Source organism: Lygodium microphyllum, chromosome 10 (assembly GCF_053477565.2).
Source record: "Lygodium microphyllum isolate KBCC chromosome 10, Lygodium_microphyllum_v1.1.10, whole genome shotgun sequence".
NCBI classification, from domain to species: domain Eukaryota; kingdom Viridiplantae; phylum Streptophyta; class Polypodiopsida; order Schizaeales; family Lygodiaceae; genus Lygodium; species Lygodium microphyllum.
Genome location: NC_141144.1, coordinates 125,908,533 through 125,927,272, shown reverse-complemented (window position 1 = coordinate 125,927,272; position 18,740 = coordinate 125,908,533). Strand labels below are relative to the sequence as shown.

Genomic DNA, 18,740 nt, shown 5'->3' with positions numbered 1-18,740 from the left:
GAAAAGAAGCAAGCAAAGCCGATTAAAACCAATGGGGCAAAGCCCGCGGACATGGAACAAGGAGATTGGGATGAGTTAAATGAGCTTGCACGCTCAACCATCGAGCTATCGATTTCTGATGCCTTGCTATTTAACATTGAAGGTTTGGATTTTGCATATGCTATATGGACTAGATTGAAAGAACTGTATGCACAGAAGAGTGCTGCAAGCAAAGTGTACTGGCTGAAAAAGCTTATGGATTTACGTATGAAAGAAGGTACAACGATGTCTACTCACTTGAGTGAGTTTAACTCCATTTTCAGCCAGTTGGTTGCCTTGAAGTTCATGATTAATGAGGAATTTCTTACTTTGCACTCTACCAGAGAGTTGGGATACATTCAGGACTGCTATGAGCAATTCTAATGTGATCCTTTTGTATGCTGATGTAGAGAGTGCTCTACTCATGGAAGAAATGAATCAGTAGAACAATGCATCCAGTAAGTCTTCCAGTGCTTTGTATACTAGGGGCAGATCACAACAGAAAGGTAAATATGATAGCAAGGGACGCAGTAAATCACGTGGCAAAGATGTTGAATGCCATCATTGTGGCAAAAAGGGTCACTTTAAATGTGACTATTACAAATGGAAGAAAGAGAAAGGAAAGGTCAAGAAGACAGATGATAGCAAGGAAGAGAAGAAAGACAGTCAGTCTAAGAAAAGTAGTGTCAAAATTGAAGAGGTGAATGCAATCACTCATGGCAGTGATAGTGGGAGTGACGCACTCTTTGTCTCTTCACACTTTGGCATACACGCTTTACTTGCAGATACAGATGATGACATGCATACCTGGATTCTCGATTCAAGTGCTTCCTTTCATGTTACCCCTCATTGTGAGTGGTTCTCTGTCTATACAGGGGGTCGACATGGTGTTGTCCATCTCGGGGACAACTATGCATGTGAGATTGTGGGTATTGGCAGTGTGTAGTTACAGTTTCAGCATGGCTCTGTCTTCACACTTTAGCATGTACGGCATGTACCTCAGCTCAAGAAGAGCTTGATTAGCACAAGGTAGCTAGATGATGATGGTTTTCATACCACCTTTGGTGATGGAAAATGGAGATCTGTAAGGGATCTAGAGTGATTACTAGAGGGTGCAAGAGTGATACTTTGTATCCACTTCATGTATCTAGTGTACGTGACCATGTTGTTGCCGTGACCGAGCAACCAAGTGTTTCTTTGTGGCATGGCCGGTTGAGACACATGAGTCAAACATGAATGAAAGTCCTTTCTCATTTGGGTTACTTGCCTTGTCTTTGTTATGTTGATTTTGAGCATTGTGATCATTGTATTTATGGTAAACATCCACATACATCTCACAAAAAGTCTCTTTCTTTGAAATCTTCTCCACTAGAGTTAGTACATTCAGATGTATGTCAGATACTAGGATTATCTTTAGGGAGAAAAAATATTTTGTCACCTTTGTTGATGATGCTACATGGAAGGTATGGGTTTACCCTATTTGTAGCGAGGATGAAGTGCTTAACAGATCAAAAAAATTCTTGGCATTGGCTGAAAAGCAGATAGATAAGACACTCAAGTGTCTTCGCTCTTATAATGGTGGGTAATATGTGTCCAAGGCCTTTCAAGCATTTTGTGACAGCAAAGGGATAAAGAGGGAGCTCACTGCCCCTCATAATCCATCCCAAAATGGAGTTGTAGGGCGTATGAATCGGACCATATAGGATAAGGTCCGTACGATGTTGTCTCATGCTACGTCACCCCATGGTTTTTGGACAGAGGCTGTTATGACAGCCGTTCACTTAATTAATCGGTCACTAAACAAGTCTTTGGGGGAGGGGGATTCCCCAAGAAGCGTAGTTGGGCAAGCCACCTTCATATGCTCATCTGAAAGTGTTTGGTTGCGAGGCTTTTGTGCACATTCGTAAAGAAAAACGCAGCAAACTTGAGCCAAAGTTCCGTAAATGCATTTTTCTAGGATTTAGGGACAAGGGTGAAATGGGGTATAGATTGTGGGATCCCGAGAAAAGGAAAATAGTATGTAGCAATGATGTTATCTTCCGGGAAGATCATACGCATAAACAACCCAAAAAGATTGAGGAGGTCAGTAGGGTTGTATTCCGGGAAGAAATACCTTTTGGACAGCAAAATGTGCTTGTTGTGTACAATAGCAAATACCTGCTGTAAATGAACCTGTAAATGCAGAAAATGATGCTGGAAATGATCAGCCAGCTATTGCCCATGATAATGAGCCACTACATGTGCAGGAACAGCCAGGATAGCAAGCTGTTAATGTTGATTAGCAGGCTGAAATGCCAGGATAACATGCTGAAAATGGAAATTTGCAGGAACAGCCAGCAAACAATGATCATTGGGTTAGGAGATTGTCTAGGGCTACTAGACAACCTGACAGATTTATTCTTGGTGTAGACAATGTGGCTAATTATGTCATGTTGACAGACTGTGGTGAACCATCTTGCTTCAAGGAAGCAATGGATAGACAGGACAACAAGAAATGGTTTAAAGCCATGTTGTCAAAAATGGAATCTCTTGAGAAAAATGGCACTTGGGACTTGGTGTAGTTGCCTAAAGGGCAGAAAACACTTCCATACAAATGGGTTTACAAGATGAAGGTCACCAAAGTATAAAGCAAGATTGGTTGCTAAGAGGTACAAGTAGGAGCATGGAATTGACTTTGATGAGATTTTCTCTCTTGTAGTCAAGATGACTGCATTGGGAACCATTTTGGGCTTGGTTGCAGTTGAAGATATGGAACTCATACAGATGGATGTAAAGACTGCATTTTTACATGGTGATCTGCATGAAGATATATATATGCAGCAGCATGAAGGGTTTGTGGAAAAAGGGAAAGAAAAGATGGTATGTAAACTTAAAAGGAGTTTATATTGGCTGAAACAAGCCCCCAGAGAATGGTATCATAAGTTTGATACATTTATGGAGTCTCAAGGTTTCCATAGAAGTGAAGTGGATCACTGCTTGTACACCAAGAATGCAACAGATGGCAGCTTGATTATCTTGGTTCTGTATGTTGATGATATGCTGATTGTTGGCAGGGATACTCGTGCCTTGAACTCACTGAAGTAAAGTCTTCATGGCAGCTTTGACATGAAGGATCTTGGTGATGCAAATCACATTCTTGGTATGCAAATACTCAGAGATCGATCGTTAGGCTTACTCTATCTATCTCAGCAGGAGTATATCTCCAAGGTTTTGCATCATTTCAATATGGAGAGGGGGGAAACAATTCTCCATATGTGAAACTCAGTGCAGAGGACAACCCTACATTTGATGATGAGAAGGCTGAAATGGCCAAGATTCCATATGCTTCAGCTGTTGACAATTTGATGTATGCTATGATTGCTACGCGTCCTGACATTGCCTTTGCAGCGGGAGTGGTTAGCAGATACATGGCAACCCCTGGCAAGAAGCATTGGGATGCAGTGAAAGGTATTATGAGATACCTCAAAGGCACAAAGGAGTTGTGCATCTGCTTTGGGAAGTAGAAGGCATCTGTTGTTGGCTTTACGATGCAGACTATGTTGGTCATGCGGATTACAAGAAGTCCACTTCTGGGTATGTGTTTATTTTCACAGGAGGAGCAGTCTCTTGGATCTCCAGGCTACAAAAGTGTGTTGCATTGTCTACTATAGAGGCAGAGTATGTGGCTGCCACTAAGGCATGCAAGCTGTCACATGTTGTAGGACTCATCCTTAGTGGCTGCAAATCACATTAACAGCCTCTCCTTGCTCTCTAGCAGCCTCCTTTTCTCTCATAATGGTTGGAATAGACTTTCACTAGCCCTTAATGTGTAAGTGACATTAGCACATTTGATTAACTTATAATTAAATGCTAAGCAAAGCAATAGAATTTAATGTCTTCGTGACAATGTGAGTTGATCATTGGCAGCAACAGGAGGTCGGTGACAATTGTAGACCACGTAGCAACAATTGCTAGGGGTTGGACAGCTAGTGGAAGAAGGCTGATGGGTGAAACCTGCAAGATAAGGATGGGGCTTATTGGCGGGTAGCTTGTCTATTTATAGATGTGAAAGGATCCTCCCAAATTAGGGTTTTACATGTGGGACTCAGAAACTCTCTAGAATTGCTCTTTGTTTAATGAAACTCTTGGTAATTTATTGTTTTGGGGTTGTTTTGAAGAGCTAACCAACAAGGTTGTGTGTAGATATTGATTATTCCATTGTATTCAACCTTTTTCTTTATTTAGTATAGATCATTCTTCTCTTTCTACTTTCTCTTTTTCTCTCCTTTTCTCAGAGACTCTCTAGAATTGCTCCTTGTTTAATGAAACTCTTGGTAATTTATTGTTTTGGGGCTGTTTTGAAGAGCTAACCAACAAGGTTTTGTGTAGAGATTGATTATTCCTCATTGTATTCAGCCTTCTTCTTTATTTAGTACGGATCATTCTTCTCTTTCTACTTTCTCTTTTTCTCTCCTTTTCTCAGAGACTTCTCATTATCCCTTTGACATGCAGCATGATCATTGTGAAGAACAAAGGTCTTCAAGATGTTTTGTTCAGTCTCATTGTTCAAAGCAGCATTCTCCTCCTCCTCCTCCTTCCCCCTCTCTCCATGTTTCCCATAGAGCCTGTTCTACTTGCTTTAAATTGCCCCACATGTTGCCACTGGTTTAGGTGCTTGTTCTCCCTTCTTTACCCAAAGAAGGTTCGGCTAGATGGTTTCAACTATTCGCTTTGGTTATTTATGGAATGCATACTTGACACCTTTGATCTTTGGGAGTTTGTTACCCTACCTATTCCCTGTCCCATGGAGGATCCTCATGCCAGAACCTTGATGGATCGTTTAGCTTTTTGAGGTAACCTCAACTCTCGAGCTTGATCCTTCCTTTTCATGAGCATACAAGATTCTATCCTATTGTATGTTGGCGGATTGAAGACAATGGCGGAAGTATGGTCAAAGCTTGTGCCTTTGTATCATTAAAAGATGTTTACCCACAAGGTTTCTCTCAATGTTTATGACTCCCTTTTTATGAAGGATCACATGAACAAGCTGGAGAACATGAGGGATAAGGCTGCATCCCTTGGAAGGACTATATCTTCAAAGGATATGGAAATGATTCTCTTGACTTAATTGCCATCTCCAAAGTTTGATGTGTTCTACACGAGCCCTCTAATATCCAAGACCCAAGAGACTTCTTTGGAAGAAGGCTTTCACAACTGATTCGGAAGGAGGGAAGCAATAGGTGAAGCCAAAGGCAAAGAGATAGGATGACAAGAAAGAGGTCACAAAGGATACTAAGAAGCCCAAGTGCCCACACTATCATTTGAAGTCATTTGAATCCAAGGAGGAGTCTAAGGATTCAGAGGTTACCCTAAATCCCACTGAGTCTTCCTTTGTACATTCCTTCGAAGAGGAGGATACTGCTCTTGCTTCTTCTTCTACGAAGAAGCCTTGGCATGTGGATAGCGGGGCTTCTTCCTATATGGCTTTTTGATAGGATTGGCTTCAAGATGTGTTACAGAGGGGGATCTGCCACCATTGGTGACAACTCTTTCAGACCTGTTTATGGAGCGGGGACCATTCCCCTTTGTTGGATTGGCAACACTCTTCAGCCAAAGTTCTTTATGTATCAAATTTGAGATTTAACCTATTGTTTGTTCATGTGCTTACATAGCTATGTAACCGCGTTGTGTTCACCCAAGATGCAGTGACTGTGGAGGATGCTTCTACAGGAGCAGTTCTTTGGATAGGTACACAAGAGGGTGGGCTTAATATGCTCATAGCCCTTGCCGTGAGGACTTCCCATGAGCTAGGATTGCTTTGCATGCTTGATATGGGCACCTCAACTTTGATGCTATTAGACGGTCTTCTTGTAAGAAGATGGTGGAGGGACTTCTTGATTTTCCACCCATTCATAGTCTCTATCCCAGTTGCTTGAGGAGCAAGAAGCATAGGCAGCCGCATCCAAAGGTTGCTTCCACCTTGCTCGACTTGGTTCACATTGGCCTTAGTGGACCTATAGATACAGCCTCCCTTTAGAAAGCCAAGTATTTGATGCTAATTATTGATGACTTCAACCATCATGTGGCCATACTTCTTGGAGTACAAGAGTGAGGTATACTCCAATTTATGTGAGTGAAAGGTGTTTGTGGAAATGCAAACGTCTTTTAAGGTTCAAGATGTACGAGTAGACCACAACGGCGAGTTTTGTTCTAATGTTTTTTCTCAGTTTTGTAGCGATCATGGTATTTGGGTGGAGTACTCCCATCCGAATACACCATTTGAGAATGGTGTAGTGGAGCGCACCAATTAGACTATGCTAGAGATGGTCCAATTGATCTTGGATCATAGGAATTTACCTCATTCTCTTTGGGGTGAGGCAGTGGCTACAACGGTTCATATCTGCAACACATCCCCTACTTCAGCATTGAAGGATATGACTCCCTATGATTCTTTTTTTGGGAAGAAGCCTTCTTTATCCCACTTTTGCATCCTTGGCTGCGATGCATATGTCCATGTGGACAAGAAGAAACGATGGAGGAAACTTGATCCCAAGTCGAAAAAGCTTATCTTTGTGGTGAACATAATGACCTTGAAGGGCTGGTGGCTCTATGTCTCGAAGAAAAGAAAGATTGAGGTGAGCAAGAATGTGTTCTTTGATAAGATTGCGGCCTCTGAAGATTCGATTGAGGGTTCTTCATCAATTGAATCTCTTCCACAAAAAACAATCCCCCGCCAAAACCGCCCCTCCCCCCCCCTCTTTCTCGCTCCCCTAAAAAAAAAAGAAAAAACATGAGCCCTTCCCTTTTCTTCCAAGTTACCCTTTCATACCCCCTCTTCGTCTGTGACTTCTCGCCTTGCTTCCTCTACTATCCCATCTCCCTCTCCTTCTCCCCTTGGACCACTGATGGCTCCTTCTTCTTCTATCACATCCTCGAAATTCCTACCCCTTTCCCATCTCCTTGGTTTCTTTTGGGGAGATTGAGTCCTCAAAGAGGGAGTCTTTTTCTTCAGACGAGGGGGATTTACCTTTCCTTGGTGAGGGGGAGTCCCTTCCACAGACATGTGCATTATAGGCATAGGAGACTACTTGATCTCCTTCGCAGTAGAACTATCACCATTTCTAGGTGGTATTATCGTGGAAGGTGATTGGTGTAAAGTGGGTCTATAACACTAGGTATCATGTAGATGGAACCTTGGACAAGCATAAGACATAGCTTGTTGCCAAGGGATTTGCCAAGTGCGTTAGGTTGTATTATTTAGGGACCTTGCACCCAGAGCTTGGATATCCACTATTTGAGCTATCTTGGCTTTTGCAGCCCATCACCATTGGCCTGTTTTTTAGATGGATGCCAAGTCTGCCTTTTATGAATGGTGTCTTGGAGGAGGAGATTTATGTCTCACAGCCTTGTGGTTTTCTTGTGTAGGGAAGGAGGACCATGTTTTCAAGTTGCGGAAGGCTCTCTATGGCGTGAAGCAAGCTCTCGGAGCTTGGTGCTAGAGGATCGATTGCTTCTTCTTATCGAGTAGCTTTCATTGATTGGATCATGACCTCGACCTTTACTATAAGGTCAAGGGTGATGTGTGTCGTAGTCATTTTGCATGTTTATGACCTTATTATCCCAGGGAGTGGCTCGCAAGAAGCTGATTGGACTGTGGAGATATTGCGCCAGGAGTTCAACATGACTGATCTTGGGATCCTACGCTTCTTCCTTGGTTTAGAGATTTATCAAATGGCATAGGGCATCTTCATATCCTAGCATAGATACATTTCTGAGTTAATTTCAGACTTTGGTATGGCTGAGTATTGGCCTATTTCTTGCCCCATGGATCCCAAGTCCAAGCTTTTGGGAATTGGTGATCCTTTTTGTTCCTTGTTGGCCTATTGATTTGGCTTATTCACACTTGACCGGATATTTCTTTTGTGGTGGCATTGTTGTCTTCTTTTATGAAGATTCCTACTTAGCCTTACTTCTCCCTTGTATCGGAAGCTATCTCGTGGAGTAGTAAGAAGCAACCTAGTGTGGCACTTTCTTCTACAAAGGCTGATTCCCGTGCTTTTTGTTCTGGAGCTATTGAGGTAGTTTGGCTCTGCCGGATGTTGGTAGAGATTGGCTTTCCCTAGACAGGTCCCACTCAATTGTGTGTGGATAACCAGAGTACCTCAGCTTTGGTTAAGAACCATGTGTTTATGCTTGCACGAAGCTCATAGAGGTTCAATATCATTATGTACGGGAGTGGATTGTGGATTTCGAGTTAGCAGTGGTCTACTATCCTACAGTAGAAAATGTGGTGGACTCTCCATGAAGCCTTTGCCCAAGGCTTCTATGCTTCATCATATGAGATTGTTGGGTCTTGAGACTGTCCTAGGACCTGAGAGGGGGTGTTATCTACTTTATTTCATGTATGTCAGTTTGTCATCTCTTGGTTGTGAGCTCTTGTCAAAGCTGATGGAGACATTGGAGCTCTGATAGTTTTGTGTGCATTTCTTGTGTTTGCTAGCCATGTGCTAGTTTGTGCTGCCCTATTAGTCAGCAATTTTGCTCCAGGATGCTGCTATTTTTACCAGGGAGGCCACATCGGTATTTTTGCATTTTCTGCTGCTACTGATTGCAATGAATGCAGGTTGGACAGATTTTTTGTGGCCCCAAACAGCTTGTTGGCCAGATTTAGTAGTTTTCAGCTATTTATAGCTGGCTGGCAGGTTGGGGCAGTCAGTCACTTTTTGCCATTTGGTCTCATAGGTGCTTTGTTAGGTGGCTCCAGTCCTCTCCTTTGTCATGGACAGCAGGCTGCATACTCTTTGTCTCCATCACCATCTCTGTTACCATCACCGTCTCCATCACCATCGATGGTGTTGTCATCTATTCAGCTTGATCTGGTGCCCTCACTTACGCCTTGGGGTGCATGTAGGGACTGATCAGTCCTAATTGTATTCAGCCTTCTTCTTTGTTTGGTGTAGATCATTCTTCTCTTTTTGCTTTCTCTTCTTCTCTTCTTTTCTCTCCATGTTTGTGGTTCTCTTCCGCTGTACATTTTCATAGGCTGATGGTCATATATTCTAGGAGAGGATAGTGTGACAGTGCGCAATGGAAGAGGAAACACATCCATGGAGAACTAAGGGAAGAGAAAGACTGCAATGAAAGACGAGAATGGAAGAAGAAAATCTGCACTGAACTCCAAAAGAATGCTGAATATAAAGAGGACGGATCAGTCCTTGCATGCAGCCCAAGGTGTCTGTGAAGGCACCGGATCAGGCTGATGACGGAAGGCAGCATTGGAAGATAGGAGAATCCTGGAATGTCATAGTGTGCTGAAATCTGCAGCAGAAAACCTGTGAATGAATGCTGCCATCAAATCGCCCTATGAATGACAGGAGGGGCAGCAAATTGGCTGACCTGGTTAAACAGGGAACAATGAAGCCGACCAACCTGAATAAAATAATCAAGAAAATGCTGTCGCTTACTGGATCAGCTGGTTGCCTCATTGCGGCTAGTGCGAACGCAGTCCAAATCCACTGAAAAAGAAATGCACAGGCTGAAAAATAATGTAGCCAGTGTGAACACACCTCGAATCGAGTGGAAAAGAAATGTGTGCTCTAAACAGAGCTGCCTTCTTTATCAAAACAGATGATAGACTGAGTGTCAGAGCTCCGAATGTTCCCGTTTGACTCAGACTGAGCCTCATAGGCTCAAAATAGGATATTACACCCACTGCTAATGTCTTCTCACATGTTAGCCATCATGTAAAATATCTAAGCTTGATCTCTTATCTTATGCTCTAACAACATATATTGTACGCAATCACAACTAATGTCAAGGAGGCCGTATATCTAATGACTTAAAACACTGGCTGTATATCTAATGGATTAAAACACTGGCTCGTCATGCACATTATTAAGACAGAAGAATAAGAGGGAACATTTAACACTAATGTATTGATGGGGGCTATTGCTACTACATACAAATGGCATAATGCTGATGCTCATGTGTTCTAAACTTTTGAACTTGACTGTAAGCCATGACTGCTTAGCAATTGGTAGAGTTTACCATGTGGAAGTTGAATCCCTATGGACTTGAAGACTGAAGCAAGCACATGGAGGCTGGGAACACAGGCTGGTTATGCATAAAATAAGAATCGACAGCAAGAGGGGAAAACTCACAAGCTTGCACTAATTATGGATGCTATTTGCCATGAGTAAAAAAATGCAGAGACTGACAATAGACATGTCCTTCAATGCTCTTCCTTGTGAATATTAACACGTAAGGCATTGTAATGAAATTTATACTTTGTCATACTGCGACTTCTAACTCTATCAACAACCTTTTCTATTCATTCAACCAGAGACATGGATAAAATGTGAAAGAGAAGAGGTGAGGGAGTGAGGTTCTTATCTCCTCATTTTTATTGACAGGTGAATGAGAGCTGCCAAATGGATGCCCTAAAGAAGTTTCAATGGAGAGGAAACAAGGACAGAGTAGATCATGAGTTTAAGGTTGAATAATGGTTAACCCTTGCATAATAGTCAATTATATCGTGATTGATGTGATTCAATATCAATAATCTGTGAACTGGTATATTAATATTATTTGAAACTTGTTTACATTCAAAATTAGTAGTTCTACAGCAGTGCCATTTTAAGTATTGGATAATCTTAACAAATTTTTTTGAATGATCAAGTTTCCCTCTGGTTTAGGATTGGGCACCAGTATTATCCTTTGCTGCAGCTGGGTTGATCACCTGGTACTCAACATCCTCCATGGAACAGACCATTTCCATGTGTTTACAAGAGGTAAAATATCTCTGCTTGATTAAGAAGCTCTTACTTGTACTTTATACTTTAAGCTGAAAATTATCTCAATTGCAGACAAAAGATGATCAAATGGAAGTTCAGTCTGATTCCAAGAAACCCAAAGTTGTATTTGTGTTAGGTCAGTATGGTTTGTACAAGTTAGATATGCCTCTTTAGCTGCTATCATTATATTATTCTAAGGGGCACATAGCCACTCAATTCATTGTGAATGGGACCCACTATTTTTCTTTTGAGTGCGACGACTGAAGTAGAGGTCACATCTACATCCAGGAGTATTTCTAACTTCTCACCAGGTGAGTAAGGCCAACAGAAATGTGCTGGTTAAATGTGACAATCCAGCTTTATTTACTGTCTGTCTCAAGGCTATTAATCAGATTGCTTTAAAGGACATTACATTTTCATTTACTGTCTACCTCTAAGAGGTATTTTGGACAGACTGGTTAATTTTAATTATCTTCTACATCTCAGAGGTAGTTGGTCAGATTGTTTCAAAGGACATTACATTTTTACTTACTGTCTACATCTCAGAGGTGATTGGTTAGGTCAACTCACAAGAAAATATTTCTGGTGGTCATAGAGCAGAGAAGACAATTTTGTAGCCTATCATTGAGGGTTCTCACAGGTCAGTGCACAGTGGGATCCTAAATGTCTTAGACATGGCTCTTCCGGGATCAAAGGCCAGTCCCTTTCATAAAACGAAAGAAATGACAATGTTGTGATTGATTGCCACCACAATGTTCTGGATCCAACACCCATCCCTGTCTAGTAATCCTTTGGTGTGTCAGAGGTGGTCATATCCTGGACATAAATGTCTGACACTACTAGGCATGATATGAAAAGAGTGCTCATACTTGTATTACAGAAGACACAAGTCTCGACTCTCCACACATGTAGTACAGAACTGAGAAAATGTTATGCCTAGGCGTAATTTTATGCGTTTGCAGCACTGCACCATATCTGATGCAGGGAGGCCACCAAACAAAACTTACCAATCAAACCTTACTTTGATAAGGAATCCAAAGGCTTGGGGGATCTCAAAGTGCCTAGGGCTTAGGGTTTTGGCACTTTGGGCTAGTTGACTAGTTGCCCATCTTTGGCACCAGCCTGCTTGCCATTCAGGTCCTCATACACCGTTTCCCTTGTGGCCTTGTAGAACAGTTCATTCTATTACATAAATACCCGCTTATTTTAGTCTCATATACCAGATCATTGCGTTGTTCGTTGGCGCTCAATGCCATCTAACTTTCATCTCCCTTCCATTCTCTCTTTGCGTTCTTGATGGCCTTCAAGTTGGGTGTGAATTGCATTAAAAAAAGGCTGTTTGGAGATGTCATGGGGGTCTTCACCTACGTATGCCATAGTTTTAAGTGATAGATAATTTTTCTCCCAACAATTTCCGAGCTGTGATGCTATTCTAGCTTAGAGAAGATGATATATAAGTCACTGTCTTGCTTAGACAAAATGCTATCAGCAAGGTCATTATAGATGACTAGATTGTGAGCTGCTCCCAGATTTTTAAAGGCCATGTCTGCTCGTGTGACGATTGAGTTAGAGGAGGATCAAGTAAGCTTATTATCTAGCTAGCACTCATGAAACATGGTGGGCCTGAAAAGACTAAAGTTCCCCATACTTGGGGACATTGAAGGCTCTTTCCATCTCAGTTAGACTACAGGGCATCACAGTGTAGTGGTAATATGGGATCAATCTTCAATACTGGATGTTTTAGGGTGGAAAGTAGCTATATATGCATGGCCTTCCCATCTGAGCAACATAAACAGGGCTTCGGCTTCTCTTTGTGGCTACTAATTTAAGGGGTCTCAACAGTTCCTTACCTCTTGCATCCTTCCATTTACTCGCTCTGTGTAGCGGCTAAGCTCACATTTGATTCACATAAATTTGGGACCCTCTCCTCGGGCTTTGATATATCCAACATAACTAACATTGCAGTTCCAAACTGATATTTGTAGATTTGATTTTTCCCTCCATCCCATCCTCTAGCGGATCACATGTAACAGGTTCTGACCATCCCATTATATTTTTGACTTCTTGTTTCTTAAACTTGCGAGCATGACCATCAGATTATCTTGTAGATGCATCTTTGAGCTTTGCAGGCTTGCAGCATGGAAACTGGAACAAAATAAAACCTAAAAAACAATGACAATTTGAAACCTTTTTTTTTTTTTGGCAATTATGGAGCAATGCACACTTCAATGAGTAATATATGAGACATTGGATGGATGCCATTCGACCATCTGAAATTTCTCTTGGACGGATGCCATTCGACCATCTGAATTTTCTCAAGTTCAAATCTCTTTAATGGGATAAAAACATTTGGCTTCTTTAAAACTATTTCTTACAAGGAGCTGGTTGGCACACATCATTTCCTTATAGTGCTTTTTGAGCATTCATAGCCAAAAACCTGCTTGCATATTGCGGAATGTAATCCGTTATTTGACCATTTGGAAGGATGATGTGAGCAGCATATTAATCTTTCAAGACTTAGAACCTGCATTCTCTGTTCAAGTTTAATGCTCCAGAGTATGTGAACAGGTTTGTGGAATAGAAGATATCTTATAATGGTGGCAAAGCACATTCTATTCATGAACTACAAGGCCTTGTAAAACTCATCACTTCAAACACAGTCCTCTTTTCAAGTGTTATTCATGACCCATGAGCCATGGAATTGCCTAAGAATATAGGTTTTGTCCACCCTTTGAACTCTCCGCAGGTCATTTGTCATACACAACTGCCCTCTTTGTACATTTATTGGTCAAAGTTTCAAGCTAATTTCAATTTTGAGTACTTATTGTTGCTGCTCAGGAGGACCTGGAAGTGGGAAGGGCACACAATGTGGGAAGATTGTTGAGGCATACGGCTTTACTCACTTGAGTGCTGGAGACTTGCTTCGGGCAGAAATAAACTCCGGCTCAAAAGATGGGTAAGAATTCAAGGTTTGTTACAATTTATTATTTTTGGTGGCCATGTTATTGTTTCATATTCTGAGCATCTCTCATTTTTTGTAGAATTATGATTCAAAATATGATAAAGGATGGAAAGATTGTGCCCTCAGAAGTCACTGTGAAGTTGCTACAGAAAGCCATGCGTGAAAGTGGGAACAACAAGTTTCTGATAGATGGTTTTCCCAGAAATGAGGAAAATCGTGCTGCATTTGAATCCATTGTAAGTGTTTATTTATTGTAAACTTTATCTTATTATCACCAACGATATTTTATTTTGTATCAGTTAAAGATTGCATATTGTATTGACATTAGTATATAAAGACTAAGCAAGCAGTTTCTTTTGAAAATCTTCTTATCTACTGATCCCTTGCATTTCAGCACTTGCCCGGTGAAAGCTAATATTAATATCAGTTTGATTGCTAACGAGCACATGTGAAGTTTAGAGAGGGAGGTCTTAAAAGTTGCTTGATTACATCACCGAAAAGCTTATGAGACTTGAGTTGAAAGGGGGCATGAAAAGTTAACATGTGCGTTCATTCAATAAGGAATTGTGACGGTTGGTCATCTTGGTTTGTTCTGGTTTCTTTTTCTCAAATTTTTTGTTTGAGGGATGAAATGGGGAAATCCTGTGTCTGAATGTTTTGCTTAGCCTTCTAGAAGTGTGAGGGGAGTCAAACCTCATAAATTTGCCACATTCTTTTCTAGATTTTCATTTATATGACAAGAATTAAAAATTCCTTTCTTGGTCTTGAATTTTTCTCAGTAGAAGCAATTACTATTTCTGCACGCAGCTGAAATAGTCAATAATGATGATTGGATTTGTTGCATTTCTACCCTTAGGATTTACCTGCATGGCTAGCTCCTAGCAATAGGAATCGAGATGCAAAATTGACAGCAGAAGGAAGTAGTCACCTTTCTAATGGTTGCCATGGTAAAGAGGGCTCAATTACCTACCTCTCATACAATTAACTATCTCTGAGTGCCCAATCTTACAAGGCCCCAAATAAGAAGCAATGATGGATGCACTGAAGATCAGCAGGGTTTACCAGTTTAGTCACCCTTGCAATGTTTCTTAGAAGGTCCAATTACCTACCGTCACGTGCCCAATTTTACAAGGACCCAAGTAAGAAGCAATGATGGATGCACTGAAGATCATTAGGTTTTACCAGTTTAGACACTTGAAGGTATATAAATCAGTAGACTAAGCAATTAGGGGATGACCTCTGTCCATCATGGGGTTCATCATCCTTTATCATATCCTAGACCAATCATTTAGAAGAACATCAGGCTGGTAAATTTCTTTGAGAAATCCTTTGTTTAAGTCAATAGATGTAGGTGATGGTCGCTGATTTGATTGCACCCATGAACATCCATGAATTTGTGCATACTAGCTAACTTTCTACATTCTATACTGGATTCCCACCAGCCAAAATATTCAATGTGCACTACCTTCTAATTTTGTATACTAGTGGGTTGTTTTAGATAGGATTCAGATGTACAATGGGCCTTTTGCACACCATGTAAGCCCATTGTTATTAATGATGGTAGACTTGAAATTGAGGTTAGTCATTCTAGTATCTTTGTCCATGAAGACCCAAGATGCTACCTTATCTATGTCCATCACACTTGTTGTGTCTAAAGAAGATGTTGACGTAGTCCCTAAATCCTTGCAAGATGAGAGAAAATGCCCAACCTGCAATCAAAAATAAAAGGACTCCTTTGCAGCCAATATGCCAAAAGCTTAACCAATGGAAGAAGGGAGGGTCTAGAGGCCTGCTTCAAAAGATTTAGACACATTACAAAGTCATTAAGAACAATTTGCATAGATGCATGTCTCCGTGCACATTTCTAAATTGTTTCCCAAGAATGGACAATCGCTCCATTAACATGGCTCTATCCTGCACAACCTAAGCTTGAAACTTGCTGTGGTAGACAATTCCAGTGGTTTGTGGGTGCCTTGATACTTCTTGCAAACCTTCCTAAAAGATAACAATGGTGTTTATGGTGTTTTGTCAGACAAGTTAATATTCTTTAGGTGGACCAATGCCAAGCATTCCATTTTACAATAATCTGTCACCTGATAAACTTTCTCTCTAGCTTTTCTATAACCCAAGATCTGGTAGTGAATTAGCTTGTTGTCTATGAGTTGGAGGGTTCCACTTTCTGTGAACCAATGCACTTTGGCAAGAGGCTAATGGGTGAGACAAGAACCATGTGGAAAACAAAAACTTGAGGTCTTTGAAGCAAAAAATTGTGTTGCTCACCATTTGCAATATCTAGCAGAGAGAACATTGCCAACGTCAAGGTTATGCAGACATAGATATTCAGGAGAATATCTTGTAACTTCTATCACACTCTTATGAGCACATCTCCAGCACTTACTGGAATCAAATTAATCACATTCTTTGTCCCAGTAACACTAATACAGTTATATTTGACATATGCTAAGAAAAAAGAGCATACTTCAATTCTATATCCAACATGTTATTTCCAGCTCTCCATGAGCACAATCAGGAGTGTTGATACATGTCTAATCACATTCACATACTATATCATTAGAAGCTGATGAAGAGGTGGAAACCTTCTAACTACCACTCATAATATGTCACATGTAATAGTAAATAGCTTTCTCCAGTCTACTAAATTAAGGCTTTGCCATCATGTCTATCTTCTAAGAATGCAAAATGCAACTAGCATATTCAATTATATATCTTATAAGGCAGCCCCATAAAAAAGATTTGTAATATGGTCCCAAGACACTTGTCCCTAGCTCGGTACCCTATTTCTTGCATTGCATAAACTGGATGGGCTGAACAAATTTCTAAAATGGAGCTCTTTGAGACCATGATAACTATGGAAAGAAAGATGCGGGTAATTATTATCATCTACCCTGCTTTCACATGGTCATGTAAAGGCTAGCCTTGTGATTTCCAATACATAAATGTCTCTGGTTCTTTCCCATATCCATTTCAATCATGTATTGGGTGCTACCTGGATTATTATTGGATAGCCTAAATCCTCAGCCATGGCCCATGAATCATGGTTCCTCAATGAGCTCACTATCCATGGCCTCGGTTTGAAAGCCAAACTAAACAACTCTCATGCAGCCAAAGCTGTGTGCCAGTTATCTTTTTCGCACATAGAAACATGAAAGAATCATTAATCAAGACTTTTTTCACCAATTGGAAGTTGCAATCTCACAATTTCCCCGGTAGCATCCAACTTTTCGAACAATGAAAGCATATGATGAGTAATGATGGTAAATAAGAGTGGACTATACCGGATGTCAAATGAAATGGAATAAAAATTTGGAAATGGAAATGAAAACAGCATACCTTGCTGCAATGGCAATGACTCGATATTCAGATAGAAATGACTAGGAAATGGATGACTTGTACAAGTGTATTGAAATTCATAGTCCCATGCTTCCTATTCCAAAGGTCACATAAAAACCTATAGTTTGACAGATTCTAACAAAATCAAGGGGTGAAGACTTAGAACTGAATGAGAATAATTTAAAGCAGATTCAAGCAAGAGCTCTATGACTTGGTGGTCTAAGTCATGATGTGAAAAGAGAAGTTTCTAATACATGGAAACGACTGAAATGAAAGTAGGAAGACATAAATATGAGTCCTCCAATATGATCTAAATAAAAGGCAAAAGACTTCCTTCTTTCTCATCCAAGCAGACTCTATTTCCTCAATACCCCTCCAACAGCACCATCAAGCGTAGAAGGAGAAAACGGAAGCTCAACAAAAGTCTTTGCAGCTGAAGATGCAATTTTCCCAAGCAGGTGCTAATTAGCACTCATAAAACAAGATCATTGGTTCTTTGCTCACCAAGCCAATACTTGCTCTTTGATGTAGTTTTGAAGCTTTGAACATAGTTGCCAAGGTTTTCTGAAACAGGAGGTATGAAACGGATTTCATAGGTTTCATACGAGTTTCGTAAAATGTTAGAAACCAATTTCGTTCAAGACGGAAAAAAGTATGGAAGTTTTATATACATATACTATATGATCCACGTGATGTGGAAAACACAGATAGACATTATTGATTATGAACATTCAACATAGCATCAATACTTGCATGCATCATGGTCCACTATCCATGCCCAAATTCAACTTAGTTATAAAAGGAGCCATCAATATATGCGATCGTCATGGATAACAACTCAAAACATAACTCCGGCAATCAATGCCAATACCCATATCAACGTGTTATATAAATCCATTACATTCAACATAGCATCAATACTTGCATGCATCATGGTCCACTATCCATGCCCAAATTCAACTTAGTTATAAAAGGAGCCATCAATATATGCGATCGTCATGGATAACAACTCAAAACATAACTCCGGCAATCAATGCCAATACCCATATCAACGTGTTATATAAATCCATTATAAATGATGATTACAAAGGTCCCAAGTCATTTAGGGTATAGCATTTGTGAAAGTTTAAAATAGGTGTTTCATACATTTATGAAACGCCTAGGTCTGAAACAAGTTTCCTAACCTTATGAAACAGGTCTCTTGGCAACTATGGCTTTGAAGTAGCTGCACCATGATCCTTCCTATCCCACCAAAGAGCACCGTTAATATTTCATCTATCCTACTATGTGTCACTTATACCAAAACTAATTTATTATAACTCTTCTTTGGGGAGATTATTTAACCAATTTTCCCAAAGAACTCCCATCCATGCTTTTTCCAAAATAAAGTGTGGCTAATCATATTACTGAGAAGAACAATAATGAAGTACAAGTGCTCAATAGTCTTAAGTGTATCAAAGCAAACCAAATCATGAGTAAAAATATGAGTAAAATGCCTCTCAAGGCATTCTAGAGAGAATGGGGAAAAGAAGCAAGGTGGGTGGGAGTAACACCACTAGGATTTGCCACCCCATAGGGTGAAAAACAGATTGTGGTCATCCAGGGATGAAGGAGCAATTGCTGAAGCTCCTGTCTGT

General features: G+C 40.6%; 1 protein-coding gene across 3 annotated transcripts in view; it reads left to right on the top strand.

Moving 5' to 3' along the window:
- Window positions 1–18,740, top strand: part of LOC148030542 (UMP-CMP kinase 3-like) — a 103,099-nt gene that overhangs the window by 42,125 nt on the left and 42,234 nt on the right. For all 3 annotated transcript variants that reach the window (XM_087686898.1, XM_087686899.1, XM_087686897.1), the window contains exons 2-6: window positions 10,410–10,490; window positions 10,692–10,787; window positions 10,863–10,926; window positions 13,629–13,746; window positions 13,832–13,988. In XM_087686898.1, coding sequence (XP_087543024.1) covers window positions 10,410–10,490; window positions 10,692–10,787; window positions 10,863–10,926; window positions 13,629–13,746; window positions 13,832–13,988 — 516 coding nt within the window. The remainder of the gene's footprint in view (window positions 1–10,409; window positions 10,491–10,691; window positions 10,788–10,862; window positions 10,927–13,628; window positions 13,747–13,831; window positions 13,989–18,740) is intronic.